Source organism: Rousettus aegyptiacus, unplaced genomic scaffold (genome assembly GCF_014176215.1).
Source record: "Rousettus aegyptiacus isolate mRouAeg1 unplaced genomic scaffold, mRouAeg1.p scaffold_m13_p_17, whole genome shotgun sequence".
Taxonomy (NCBI): Eukaryota; Metazoa; Chordata; class Mammalia; order Chiroptera; family Pteropodidae; genus Rousettus; species Rousettus aegyptiacus.
This window is the reverse complement of record NW_023416292.1, coordinates 3,394,641-3,408,133: the sequence shown is the minus strand read 5'-3', so window position 1 is coordinate 3,408,133 and position 13,493 is coordinate 3,394,641. Positions and strand designations below refer to the sequence as shown.

Below are 13,493 nucleotides of genomic sequence, written 5' to 3'. Positions count from 1 at the left end.
ACTGCTGGTGGAGCTACAAATTGGTACAACCTCTATAGGAAACAGTTTGAAGTTTCCTCAAAAAACTAAGAATTGAATTACCATATGATCCAACAATTCCTCCTCTGAGTATTTACCTAATAAAACTAAAAACATTAATCCACAAAGATATATGCACCCTGATGTTCATAGCAATGTTATTCACGGTTGCCAGGACATGGAAGCAACTAAAGTGTTCTGTCACAGATGATTGGATAAAGATGTGGTACATACATAAAATGGAATATTACTCAGCTATAAGAAAAGATGAAATACTGCCATTTGCAATGATATGGGTGGATCTTGAGATAATCACACTAAGTGAAATAAAACAGACAGAAAAAGTTGAAAACCACAAGATATCACTCATATGTGGGATATAAATCTAAAAGCGCCAAACAACCATGACATACAAATAGAGGCTCATGGGCATGGACAGTAGATTAGTGGTTACCACAGGGAAGCAGTGGGGGGAAAGGTAGATAGGAGTCAAGGGGTCAAATATTTGGTGACAGAAGGAAATCCAACTATAGGTGGTGAACAAACAATGCAATATATATATGTGTGTGACATACCACTGAATTGTACACTTGAAACTTATTGGAGTTTGTTGATCAATGTCTCCCCAATAATTTTTAATTAAAAAAATAATAAATAAATAAACAGGTTATTGAAGATGATCCAAGTGTGAGATAATGAAAGCCTGAACTAGCAAAATGGCACTGGATGTAAAGCAGAAAGGATAGGTGGGAGAAATGTTTTCGAAGGCAGAATCAGTCGGATGTAGTGACTGACTTTTTAAAAGGCAGGGAGCTATAAAGGGAAGTGTGTAAAAGGAAATGTTAACAATTCTCAAGATCTGCAATAGAAAAAAAAAACTTTTAATGTGATCAAAAATTAGGCAAATATTTGAATAATATCTCCAAAGAAGACATACAAATGGCCAACAGGTATATGAAAAAATATTCAACATCACTAACCATCAAGGAAATACAAGTCGAAACCACAATGAAATATCGCTTCATACCTGCCAGGAGGCTATTATCAAAAAAAAAAAAAATTAAAAGACAAGTGTTGGTGAGGATATGGAAAAATTGGAACCCTTGTACACTGTTGGTGGGAATGCAAAATGTGTAACCACAATGGAAAACAGTATGGAGAGTCCATTTAAAAATGAAAAATAGAGCTACCATATGATCTAGCAATCCCACTTCCAGGCATTTATCTAAGAACGGAAATCAGGATCTTGAAAAAAATTAGCACTCTCGAGTTTATTTCAGCACCATTCACAATAGCCAAGGTATGTCCATCAAGAGATGGACACATAAAGAAAAATGATATATGCATACAATGAAATATTATTCAGCCTTTAAAAAGAAGCAAATTCTGCAATGAGCAAAAACATAGATGAACTTCAAGGACATTACACTAAGTGAAACAACCAAGTTACAGAAAGACAGCTACTGCATGATTTTACTTAAATGAGGTATCTAAAACAGTCAAATTTATAGAATCAAAGAATGGAATAGTGGTTGTCAAGCAGTAGGGGAGGGAGAAATGAGGAGTTACTAATCAATAGGCATATGTTTCAGTTAAGCAAGATGAATAAATTCTGGAGATCTGCTATACAATATTGTACCAATTTTGCATGCTTAACTTTTTATATATTTTTTATATTGTATCACACACTTGCAAGTGTGTTAAAAGGGTAGACTTCATGTTAAATATTCCCACCACAGTAAAAGAAATTAAAAAAAAATATTCGAAGTCTGAAGACTGAGTGGAAGGAAGAAATAATGAGGCCAGTGACAGAATCGAGAAGCTGAAAAAAGGAGCTCTTTCATGGTGATATGGTGAGAGGCAGGCTGTGGCAGGTCTTTCAAGTGGTGGTGCCTTTATGGCAGTTGAATATAACTGATTGGCTATAAAGATATAAAAAAATTTCAAGACTCGGAGAGACATTTGAGGCCAAGAGCAATTCACTAAAGTTAAAGAGTTTAAAGAATGATCAGCTAAAAGTAAAGTCTAAGGAAATATTTAGGGGGTGATGGGATGGAAAGAAACCATGAAAGAAAACGGTGATCATCGGAGAGGTAGAGGGAAAACAAGAAAGAACAGAAGCTATGTGAGAAACAAACTCAAGGAGTGGTCAACCATGTCAAAGCCAGAAATTGATGAAAGACCATTGGAATGGGGTTTGAGACATCTGAGAAGATAAGCAACCGGCCAGACCTTCCTGACCTGGGTAACAAACATTTTGGGCTAAGTGAGTTGTGAACGGAGCTGATGTTCCTTCCCCACAGAATGTAACTGGTAGCCTCTCTATCAGCAACTCAGGCAGGGCTGTTTTCCCATGGCCCTGCTACCTTCTCTTTTATCCCTGAGAAAAGCATAGGAAACGAAGCTTATTTTGCTTGCCATGAAGCTCATGTCACCTTAACTCTTACCTAAAAGACAGGCAGGTCAGAAAAGTTACAGGCTGAAAAAATTTTAATTATTTGCAAAACTGTAGTTTAATTATTATTCACGAACAAACAGCAGCAACAAATGGAAGAGGACTCCCAGTGTCCTCCAATTAGTTTCCAGCTCAAATGATATATGAGTAGTGTAGCTAGACCAGAGATTGTGGAAGTGAGATTGAGGACTGTCTCTTGTTTTCTAACCTTACTACTGTAGCTAGTTATTAAATGTTAATAACTAACATTTAGCAGCATAGGCTTTTGTAAGGATCAGTCTCTTGAAGAGTTCCTGAGGTTGACTGATGTTGGAGTCATGGGGGAAATATAAGTAGGCTTTTATCATGTTCACGAGATACTACCTTTGTGTACCTAATTGAAAAAATAGGAAATGGACTTCACTTGGAGCATGAGGAATGAGGTTTGAGCTTTCATTAGTGGAATAATTTATAGAATTTGTGGAATAATTTTTAAACTTAGCTCCATAAAAACCTTTAAAGACAATGAGAAATCCATCTGTGGACAGATTTAGGCAGGTGAGATCATATAGAACAAAATCGCTTCTGAAGGAGCTTTCCTATTCCAGAATTATTTTAAAATAAGAGTTCGAATGGTTGAAGGTGTTCGAAAGCCTTGAAACTATGTAGTTTTTTAAAAACAAAAATACTGCATAAACTACAGTTCCCAGGAGGCATCTCGAGAGAGTCTGTGCACTCGGCTGAGTCTCTTCGCCACGAGGTAAGCTGGGAAATGTAGTGCTCCAAGCAACCCTGCACGTGACGCGTCGGAGTAGCCGAGAGGAACACCATATCCTGGGTCCTAGAAGTTAAGGTGTGAGTCGCTCCTTTCTCGAAGTTTGTTTTGCTCAGTGGAGGGAGGGCCCCCATCTTCTGGCCCCAACCGGGAAATGAGCTGGCCCGGGTTTAGTCGCTTGCTGGAGCGGCTCAGGGGAAGTCCCGGCGGGTGAGGCACCCCGGAGCCTCATACCGTTTCTCGGCAGCCCGGTTGGGAGGGGGAGAAGGTGCGAACTGCCCGGGGCTTGGAGCTCGCGCCCTGCGCCCCACCCAGGGCTGCGGCCGAGCGTAGAGGAAGCGCGTAAACGTTGAGTGCAAAGTTTCCCTTTTTGTTTTCTCCTCAGAGCAGCCGGAATGGGATGCTGAACTTCAGTTTGAACGGGGTTCGGAGCCAAAAGGGTTAAAACCAGCGACATCCCCATTTCCCGCCTCCCTAAGACGTCCATCCCGCTAGCCATGAGCAGCCGGGATCACCTGTTCAAAGTGCTGGTGGTGGGGGACGCCGCAGTGGGCAAGACGTCCCTGGTGCAAAGATATTCCCAGGACAGCTTCAGCAAACACTACAAGTCCACGGTGGGAGGTGAGCCGTCGCGGCGGGGCGGGTGGAAAAGAGGCCCGTGCCACCGACTTGAGCTGTGGGCTCTAGTGGAGTGGGGAGCGGGGGAATGGTGTCCTTGGGTCCTTCCTCGGGTCAAGGAAGTAGGTGTCTGGGATCCTGGAGGGAATAATTGCTGGGTGTTAGATTTGCATGCCTGTCTTGAGTTTCTCCAGTTAGGTCTTCCCAGCCCGAATTTACTGCCTGGAAAGATAGGGCGAAGGTGTGAAGATGAGGCATGGGGAAGAATTGAGGAGAAAATGAGCCATTGCTGCGTTTTGCGGGGGAACCCTGAACTCGAGGGAACTCTCAACTCCTGCAGCCCTGCAAGCGGTCAGGGGCAAGTCTCTGCGACCAGCAGAAGTTGCTGGGACCCTGTGGAGGGTCTGGTGAGGTGCCAGCTGGGTCTGCTCCCCTGCCTTTCACATGAGTTCCAGGCAGCTGTTGACGGAGCAGAAAGGTGTTTTACCTGGCTTAGCTTTGTTTTGGGCATGCCTCGGTGGGAGAGCCCCTTGGCCACACAATCAGATGCTTATCAGGGCTGATGAGCTGTGTGTGTTTTTGGCCATTGATTGCCTAATAGGAATTCTTTAAAGAACGTGAAATATACCACTTCTCTGACCTAACTTACCCACTTATTTTTCTCCAAACCGTGGGAAGGGAGGAAGGAAGGAAGAGAACACGAAGAGTTAATTCATTTCTTTCCCCATGTGGTCTTTGGACTGTTTTTTTTTTTTAGAAGTAGAAATGCCTTTTTTCTTTTCTTTTCTTTTTAACTATAGGGTACTGAGCTCAGCAAAGATGGTGAAGGGAGAGAGTAACAAACATTTATCTCCGTTAAAATAACTTTTTTTAAAGGAAAGAAAAAATTTGCACCAATATAAATTTTGAAAATGTGTGCTGGTGTTCATTATGGAGTTTTTAAAAGTTAACAAGCATTTACATTGCATTTAAAACATCCTCAAGTACATCCAGCAAAATTAAAGGCTTAAGACTGTTTCCTGACCACTGTGCTCACAACTCCTAAATAATATGAGGGTCACTATTTCATGGAATTGGTTTAAAAGTGCTCCCACTAGTTAATTTTTAGTGCTTTCTCTAGTTTTCCTGTAAGAAAGAATGTAATTAATTTTTAGTGTTTATTCTAAATTTCTTCTAGCTTTCATTTCGGTCACAGATGTGAAAAAATATATTTCCAACCCTCAAAAAAATGATCCTATTTCTCTCCTTATCAGAAAGCTCTTCCCCTGGCATAGTCATTGAGCCTTAACTCATGGGGTCTCAGCATCTGCATATGTGGCGATGGGTTCCAGCATCATCATGCAGTGTCTTCTTTCTGGGAATCCTCTGAGACCTTTTTACTTTATCCCATTCCTGCCCAAGATAATTCCTGTAGTCTTACGGAGTATGTAGAATTTCCCCAAGGGTGTGTTTTATAATTGGATTAGAAACCAAGAGTGAAATTGAATGTGGAAGAGGCAAAAGCCACCACACTTACCTCATTTCCCACTTCTACCCCATCATTCCTTCTCTGAGAAAACCCCCTAAATCTCCCAGAAACTGTTTAACCTGAGATTAAGAGTTATTTTCATAATTACCCCTACCGTCCTACCCCCAGCCCTGAAGACAAGCAGTATCCAATAAATGGGTTTGACAAGAGAGTAAAAGCTAAAGACCCCCTTTTTGGAAGGTGAATATGAATGATCTGTCCCATACTTAATACATGAGTGTGGGCTCATCTCAGCTCAACGAGGACTTAAAAATTGAATGAATGAATAAGAGTTGTGTGTCCCTAGTGTTGTGACTGCATATTTGATCTGAGTTTTTCTGTGGATTGTTTAAATTTTGTTCAACTATACATATATTTTCAGTGGATTTCGCCCTGAAGGTTCTCCAGTGGTCTGACTCAGAGATGGTGCGGCTCCAGCTGTGGGATATTGCAGGTAGGGTGGGCGGACTGGATAGGAACAAGGGAAGAAATTTTGGTTTACCCAGAAAGATCCCAGTCAGCAAAATCAGAAGGTTTTTTCTGAAGCTGGAGGTGCTCTGAGAACGCATGAGCAGAGCTTTTGTAGATGTTTTCTGCAGATGTTTTGCTCTGAATAAGTGTGGAGTAGTCTCTAGATGTGTGGAGGAGCTGGCAAGGTGGTGGATTGTCCAGACCATAGGTAGATGCTCCCACAGCAGGGAAAACCTGCTTTTTCCAGGTTTTCAGCTGACCTTGATGAGAACCAAGATTCCCAGAAAATAGAGACAATAATAGTAGCTAGCCTTTATTATGTGCTAAGCACTTTTCTAAGCCTTTTAGATTCACTGACTCTTTAATCCTCACAACAACCTATGATAAAGCTACTGCTTTTACCCCTACTTTACAGTTGGGAAATATAAGGCCCTGAAAGCTTGACTTGTCTAAAGTCACATAGATGGTAAATGACAGAGCGAGGATTAGGACTTGGGCAGTCTGGGTACAGAATCTGGACTCAACCATTATGCACACTGCCCTCTCTCCCACAACAAAGGTAGAAAGGGCAGAGTGTCAGAGGGGGTTCTGGGACTGGTTCTCAGGATCACCTTCTCAAAAACTCTCCTCTCTTCTCAGGGCAGGAGCGCTTCACTTCTATGACTCGACTATACTATCGGGATGCCTCTGCATGTGTTATTATGTTTGATGTTACCAATGCCACTACTTTCAGTAACAGCCAGAGATGGAAACAGGATCTGGACAGCAAGCTCACACTGCCCAATGGAGAGCCTGTGCCTTGCCTGCTCTTGGCCAACAAGGTAAGTGGTCAATGTAGGAAAATGGCCCCTGGCCTCAATCTGTGACCAGAGAGTAAGAGTAACTAAAATGCTCTCTGATTCTGGGCATCTACTTTTCCTTCTCAAGTTGGCAAAATCATCTCTACCTCTTTTTAATTTAAAAATTAATTTAATTTTTAACTAATAGATTATTAATTAATAATTAATTAATAGATGCTTAGCCATTGCTGGAAAGGTTTTAAATGTATAAATATCTGAGCAGTGTTCCTATTCCCAGGAATTTTATGGTGTTGCCTTCCATTTACTCTTTTTACCAGTGTGATCTGTCCCCTTGGGCCGTGAGCCGAGACCAGGTGGACCGATTCAGTAAAGAGAATGGTTTCACAGGTTGGACAGAAACATCAGTCAAGGAAAACAAAAATATTAATGAGGCCATGAGGTGAGTAGCTCATGCTGTTCTGGGGATGGGCACACAGATATACCCATCTTCCACTGAGGCCCTGGGACCTTCTTTTCTTATTTCTGAGCAAACAAGAACAGACTGAGCCACTGGAATGCCAGCTTCCGAAGGTCAAGGATGCTGTTTCCTCTCCTAAGATAACTGGGACAAAGGGGCATTTAAACCTATGACTTTACTGAATACTGTCTGGTGCTAAGACAATGTCTGCTGTTTCTCCCTTTCCTCCATCTAGCTTCTCAGCCTTTTTTTGAATTTGTTTTTCAGAGTCCTCATTGAAAAGATGATGAGCAATTCCAGAGAAGATATGTCTTTGTCCACCCAAGGGGACTACATCAACCTACAAACCAAGCCTTCCTCTAGCTGGACCTGCTGCTAGTAGTGTTTCTTTTCGTTCTACGAGGTCTTTCCATCTCTTCCCTTTGGTTGCCCACCCAGCAATTTTATTGACTACATTGAATTGTCTCCTGCTGACTATCTAGTAAGGAGGGCCATCATCACTAAGAAAAGACACCCGGAACCCATATGCATTTCTGCATCTCCTGCATCTTGGTTCTCACTTGCTGCTTGCTTGTGTGGCCCAGTTAGTGTCTTTTGTATAAGAAATATCATCTCATCACTGAATTTGTAGTCTGGATTTTGTGGGAAGAATTAGAAATCAGTATCTGCGCTTGGAGGATCATAACTGTCAGCTGCTTTTGAGCATATTTTTCCATATGATATACGTTGATATCTCAATCTGACTTCAGTTGAGGTGAAAATGAGATCAAAGGTCATTCCTTAAATTCTTTGTTGGTCTTGGCTTTCATATTCTTTCTTTCTTGGACTTTGAACTTAAACATCTGATTCTGAGATTCAGGAGTGACACAATGTCTTTGGGTTTGGGGCTACTGGAGGTGACCCAAAAGTCACTGTATTTTTGAAGCTTCTAAAGTCATAATTAGCTTTCTGTTGTCTTGGCCTCAAGAATAGTCAAGATTTTGAACTATCTATTTTGTGTGGTGAGAGAGTTTCTTTCCCCAAAGAAATTAATTTTCATATTGGGGTTTTCTAAGTATCCCTACCATTGGGACAAGGGTGTCATTTCAGATTTCTGGGTTGATGCCTTGATGCAGAATTCTGCAAGTGACATCAGTTGGCTGTGGTGCCCACTTGTCTGTTCCTCACAGCTCTAGGAACCTGAATAGGAGAAGAAGGAGAGGTTAATAAAACAAAACCCTGTGGGGCAACTGAGTGTTAGGTGGCTAGCACTTAACAGCCATGGAAGTATTCTAAGTCGGTGGTGCCCAAGTGTGATTAATCAGAACAGCCTGAGAAGTTTGTTAAAATTTTTAAAAATGTTTTAAGATTTCTGGGTCCGAACCTCAAACCTACAGAATCAGAATTTCCAGGGATGAAGCCTGGGAATTGGTTGTTTTTCAAAGCTTCCCAGGTGATTTTGATCAGCTTGGTTTGGAAACCATTGCTGGAGAACTTAGTAAAGACACAAAGACCCGAGCCTGGGCTTCTGTGGGCTCTGTTAACTCTCCAGGTGATTCCGATGCTCACCAGACTTTGAAAATGGCCATCCTAAGAGAGAGATCAGAGGCTAAATACCAGAAAGAGAATGGGAGCCATTCAGTACTTGGTTTGTTGGTTGGTTTTTAATGCCAATTATTATAGCTTTTGTACAACTTTTGAGACCTTGACGTTCTTTTGTAGTACCCTTTTCAGGTAGGATTTTTCTTACAGTGATTCTGAAAATAATAGTGGAGTAATAAATTCTCTTTATGTAAGAAAATTAAACCCCCTAGTTTGAACCCACACAAAATCACAAATGGGAATTAAGTCGTGTATTCAGGGTAGTTATTGACCTTTAATATGTTTGTTGAATTGTATTTTATGCTGATTGTTCAAAGGTATTGTGAAATTGGAGACTTTATTTTTTAAATACCTTCTTTAAAAATGAAGGTAAATGTTTATATTCACTAGTACCAGTTGCCTAATGCCAAGTCAGTACTTGATGTAACATCCCAAATACTGCTTGGACATGTGATCATTTTAAAAAATCGAATATGCTTTCTTTTCCCATTTGCTGACTCAGGATATACCTGCCTTTTCAAGCATTGCTAGAGGCTAGCTTGCTAGCTCTTCTGGATTTTCTCTCCCAATTGGTGAACATTCATTATAGGCCTAAAACTAAAGAAGAAATTGAAATATAACTAATTCCTCTCTATGTCTCTATCCATTAAAGGCAAACAAGAAAATATTTACATGATTCAATATGTGATTATACTAAAAATAATTAGATCCTGTCATTTGATTGGCACCTCTTGGGTAAAATTGTTTGGAACATGGATATTGCTGTAGCCCTTCCCTAGAGAAGTTTCCATATTTGAGACAAGACACCCCTTCAACCACTAAGCTGGTCTGTGGCTCAAAAGAAAACAAGCATTCTCTGTAGAGTGTTCTAAGAGACCGAAGGAAGGGTTGAGAACAGAGCTATGGGATTATGACTGCCCTGGCTGTCTACCATGGACTTAATAGCTGAATGACCAAACAAGCAGGAAAAAAGAGACCACAAGTCAAGGAAGGCCCCTCAAGCAGTAAGTGATGGTTTGTTCTTTTGTTACTACCAGCGAGCCAACATTACTCCAAGATGCCTCCCCTAATTCACTTTCCTAGCTATTGCTAAGGTATATTTGGGTTCTTCCTTTTTTCCTATTGTCTCCAGATTTAACTCTTTTCTTTAGGTGGTCTGTCTTCCGGCCTCAGGACACTGTCCCATCTAACTCAAGGCTTTCCTGCCTCTCATCTTTCTGTAGGCAGTGGCCTGCTTTAGACATAATCTAAGGCCATGGTTAGAAGATCTAAAAATCTCCACAGTACCCTATAAAATCCAGTGACTAGATTGCCCAAGGAAACAAACCTCATTGCCTGTTTGCCCTCCACCTCTCTTAGTTCACTGTATATGGAAAGAGTCCTCAGCTATATAAGTGACTTTTTAATCAAGCCAAACAATCCCCAAAGCTGCAAGTTGGAATAGGTAGGAAACCACTAGAAAATGATGTGTGTTTGGAAAGAATTATACATTTATCTTTGATTCAGCCGTAAATACCAGAGACTTAGAATACATTTACATATAATCATCATTGTTGCTAGAAAAACCTGACCTTCTCTTTGGCTTTCAAGCAGAATCTGAATTCTCTCAAGTGGTATCTGTATAGTTTCAGTGTAATAATGATATTGCTCTGTGTTAGGGTACTCGGGAAAACAACTTACATACGTATACATATGTAAAGGGATTTATTGTAAGGAACTGGCTTATGTGATTATGGAGGATGGCAAGTCCAAAGTCTACAGAGCCGATGTCACAGTTCAAGTCCCAAGTCTGGCAGGCTGGATGATATTCCAGTTTGAAGACCATGAGGTAGGAGAATTCTCATTTACTAAGCCAACAGTTTATTCTGTGTAGGCCCGCACCTGAATAGATGAGGCCCACCGACATTAGGGAGGGCAATCAGCTTTACTCGGTCTACTGATTTAAGTGTTAATCTCATCCAAAAACACCCCCACAGAATAATGTTTGACCAAATATCTGGATACTTGATGGCCCAGTCAAGTTGACACATAAAATTAACCATCACACATACTTAACAGTACTTTACTATATGATGGTACTGTTTTGGTACCTTTTCTTTACACTCTAACTTGATTCATGCACAAAGCCTATGTGATTGGGAACTAACTGTGTAAATGGGAATGACAAGGAGAAAGCAGATAGAAAGAGGAAGGAGGTATAGGCATTTTATAATTTATCATGATAAGAGAAGGGCAGCATAGTAGCACCAGATACCAGTGTCTGGTTTGATAGAAACTTTTCCTTCAGATCTATCAGTTTGTGCTTCTTACACTATCTTGAAAATAAGAAATCAAACAGTTCTTCCCATTTTATGTGTGAGAGAACAAATGTCTCAAAATTTGACTGAAAAGGCAGACGGTTGAATTTGTAATAAAGCCAAATGTAACTGGCAAGCCATCTAATTCCCCATCTCCACTCTGTCCTTTAGATTTCTGGAGAACATTTGACCTCAAAAACCTATTTCAGAAAATAAACCCAGACATTTGGAGAAACAGAATTGATCCCTTTTGCGTTTAAAACTCTTGGTTTGTGTTAGATTTTGAGACCATGTTCATATATGGAATAGAGACTTGCATGTAATTAAATATGGGGCCAAAATAAGCACAGTTTGAATAGCATGCAGTACAGATATATCCAAAGATGCTTAATTGACAATATCCATTTTAAGATATAGCACCCAAATGCAGTGACAGTCATTTAATTTTGAATATCAGCTCTCTTGTTTGCAAGAACGGAGATTTTTAACAGTCATTCTATTTTCAATTGTTGCTGCCAGTAACTAACATCTGAATGTTGCTATAAGGCAAGTATTCTGAGCACTTCACATGAATTACTTTTATTTTCACCATGACCCTATGATATCTCTAAATGAGGAAACTGAGGCACAAAAAAATCAATACTTTGCCCAAGGTTAGACAGCTAACAACTGGCAAACTGATTTTTAACCTTAAACAGTGTGACCCCAGGAACTAGGCCCTTTACTGCCATACACTGCCTCCCACTTTGCATGTGTGTGGTTTGGTAGTGGCGTCCTTGAAGTTTTTCCCATTTAACAATTTTCAGTATGGCAGATACAAAGAGTAATTATTCCATGGACATACAGATTTTCTAATAGTTTATAATGAAAAATTTAAATCTACTTGTTAAAGAAAACAGAGAAAAGAAGAAAAATCCAAACCGCCATTTACTTACATTTTGATAAATTTGTTTTCAATGTATTTTTAATGCAAATATTTTTTTTTCACATAACTGTATTCACACTTAAATTGGCTTAGATTACTTACCTTTTATGTATCTAGTATTAAAGTAGGAGTTGTGGGGGATATGAAATTCTGTGCCACAGACGTTTAAAATAACAGGAGATCAAGAAAGATTTCTTAAAAGGAAGTAGGACTTGGATGGATACAAACTGAGAAAGAGGTGGAATAGGATTTCAGGTTAGGAAGGAGTTTATAATTCTTACACAGGTTTGGGAAGTAGCCAGTAGACCAAAGGGCTTATTCTGTAAAGCAATGGGAAATAAGGTTAAAAAAGATTGTTGACAGATTGTATAGGTCATTAATTAATTTAACTGATAGTGGTAGACCTACCGTGTGCCAGGTACTTCTTTAGGTGCATGGGTTGAAGGCCTGGGGAAGAGAAGGTTCCTGCCCAGGAAGGGCAATCCAGAAGGGAGCGGGTCATATAAAAAAACTGCTTCTTGCATCAGGGAGTGCTAGTGTACTTGCAGTGATGGAATACAAGGAGGGAGGTCAGGAAAAGCCTCGTGAAAGAGAGGGCACTTGGGCTGGATAAGTGTCGCTAACTGGAGGATGTAGAAGGAAATGCATTTTAGACAAAATAAAGTTGAGTAAGGGCATGAGGGTATGCAGTAAATAAAGCTCGCTCAGAGAACAGTGGATGTGCATTATAGCTGGAGTTGGCTGGGGTTGTAGGAGGGGACTGTGAGAAAATGAGGTTGGAGACAGGGCCGGATCAAGGAGCGCTCTATAGGCCATACTGGGGCATTTGAACTTTATCTTGTAGTAGAGAACTATGAAAGGGTTTAATTCTTTTTTATTTTTTATTGGAAAATACATAAACATTGCCTTTTTAAAATGGCTTAGAACAATAGAAATTTATCATTTTATCACTCTGGAGGTCATAGGTCCAAAATGAGTCTTACTGGGCTAATTTCAAGATGTTGACAGGGATGCATTCCTTTCTAGAGTCTTTAGAGAAGAATCATTTTCTTAACTTTTCTAGCTTCTAGAGGTTGCCCACATTCCTTGCCTTATGGCCACCTTCTTCCATCTTCAAAGCCAGCAATGGCTGGTCAAATCTTTTCTCACATCTCATCGCTCTGACCTGTTCTGCCCACCTCTTCTACTTTTAAGGACCCTTGCAATTACATTGGGTCCACCCAGATAATCCAGGTAAATTTCCCCATATCAAGATCAGTTTATTAGCAACCTCAATTCCCCGCTCCTATATTCACAGTTTCCTGAGATTAGGTCATGGACATTTTGGGGGTGTCATTATTGTGCCTGCCACAGATAGGAACACGAAGAGTAGAGGGGGGGGATTAAGGAACTTACCTAGGGTCACACAACTAGCTGGTAGTGGAGTTAAGAATAAACATCATTTAATTCAAATAATATAGACATTTTATTTATTTTTTTAATTTTTTTTAACGCCTATAGCACCCAGTATTCTTAGATGGTCTCCCATCCAAGTACTAACCAGGCCCAACCCTGCCTAGCTTCCGAGATCAGATGAGATCAGGTGTGTTCAGGGTGGCATGGCTGTAGAT

General features: G+C 40.4%; 1 protein-coding gene and 1 pseudogene across 2 annotated transcripts; one reads left to right on the top strand and one right to left on the bottom strand.

The window, feature by feature from the left end:
* Positions 1–3,168: 3,168 nt before the first annotated feature.
* Positions 3,169–9,369, top strand: RAB29 (RAB29, member RAS oncogene family). 2 transcript variants are annotated; one of them, XM_016140761.2, is made up of 6 exons: positions 3,169–3,305; positions 3,618–3,848; positions 5,735–5,806; positions 6,463–6,644; positions 6,941–7,062; positions 7,348–9,369. In XM_016140761.2, exons 2-6 carry the CDS (start codon positions 3,725–3,727, stop codon positions 7,457–7,459), a joined length of 612 nt encoding a protein of 203 aa, XP_015996247.1. In that variant the 5' UTR covers positions 3,169–3,305; positions 3,618–3,724; the 3' UTR covers positions 7,460–9,369. The 2 variants fall into 2 exon arrangements, with proteins under 2 accessions (XP_015996247.1, XP_015996239.1); XM_016140753.2 differs by having other exon boundaries at positions 3,613–3,848.
* Positions 9,370–13,374: 4,005 nt separating this feature from the next.
* LOC118613202 lies at positions 13,375–13,493 on the bottom strand (annotated as a pseudogene).

Coding starts and splice junctions, on each gene's coding strand:
- RAB29 (XM_016140761.2), top strand. CDS start 3,725: ATGAGCAGCCGGGATCACCTGTTCAAAGTGCTGGTGGTGGGGGACGCC. Junction 5,807..6,462: donor CCAGCTGTGGGATATTGCAG/GTAGGGTGGGCG, acceptor CTCTCTTCTCAG/GGCAGGAGCGCTTCACTTCT. Junction 6,645..6,940: donor GCCTGCTCTTGGCCAACAAG/GTAAGTGGTCAA, acceptor TCTTTTTACCAG/TGTGATCTGTCCCCTTGGGC.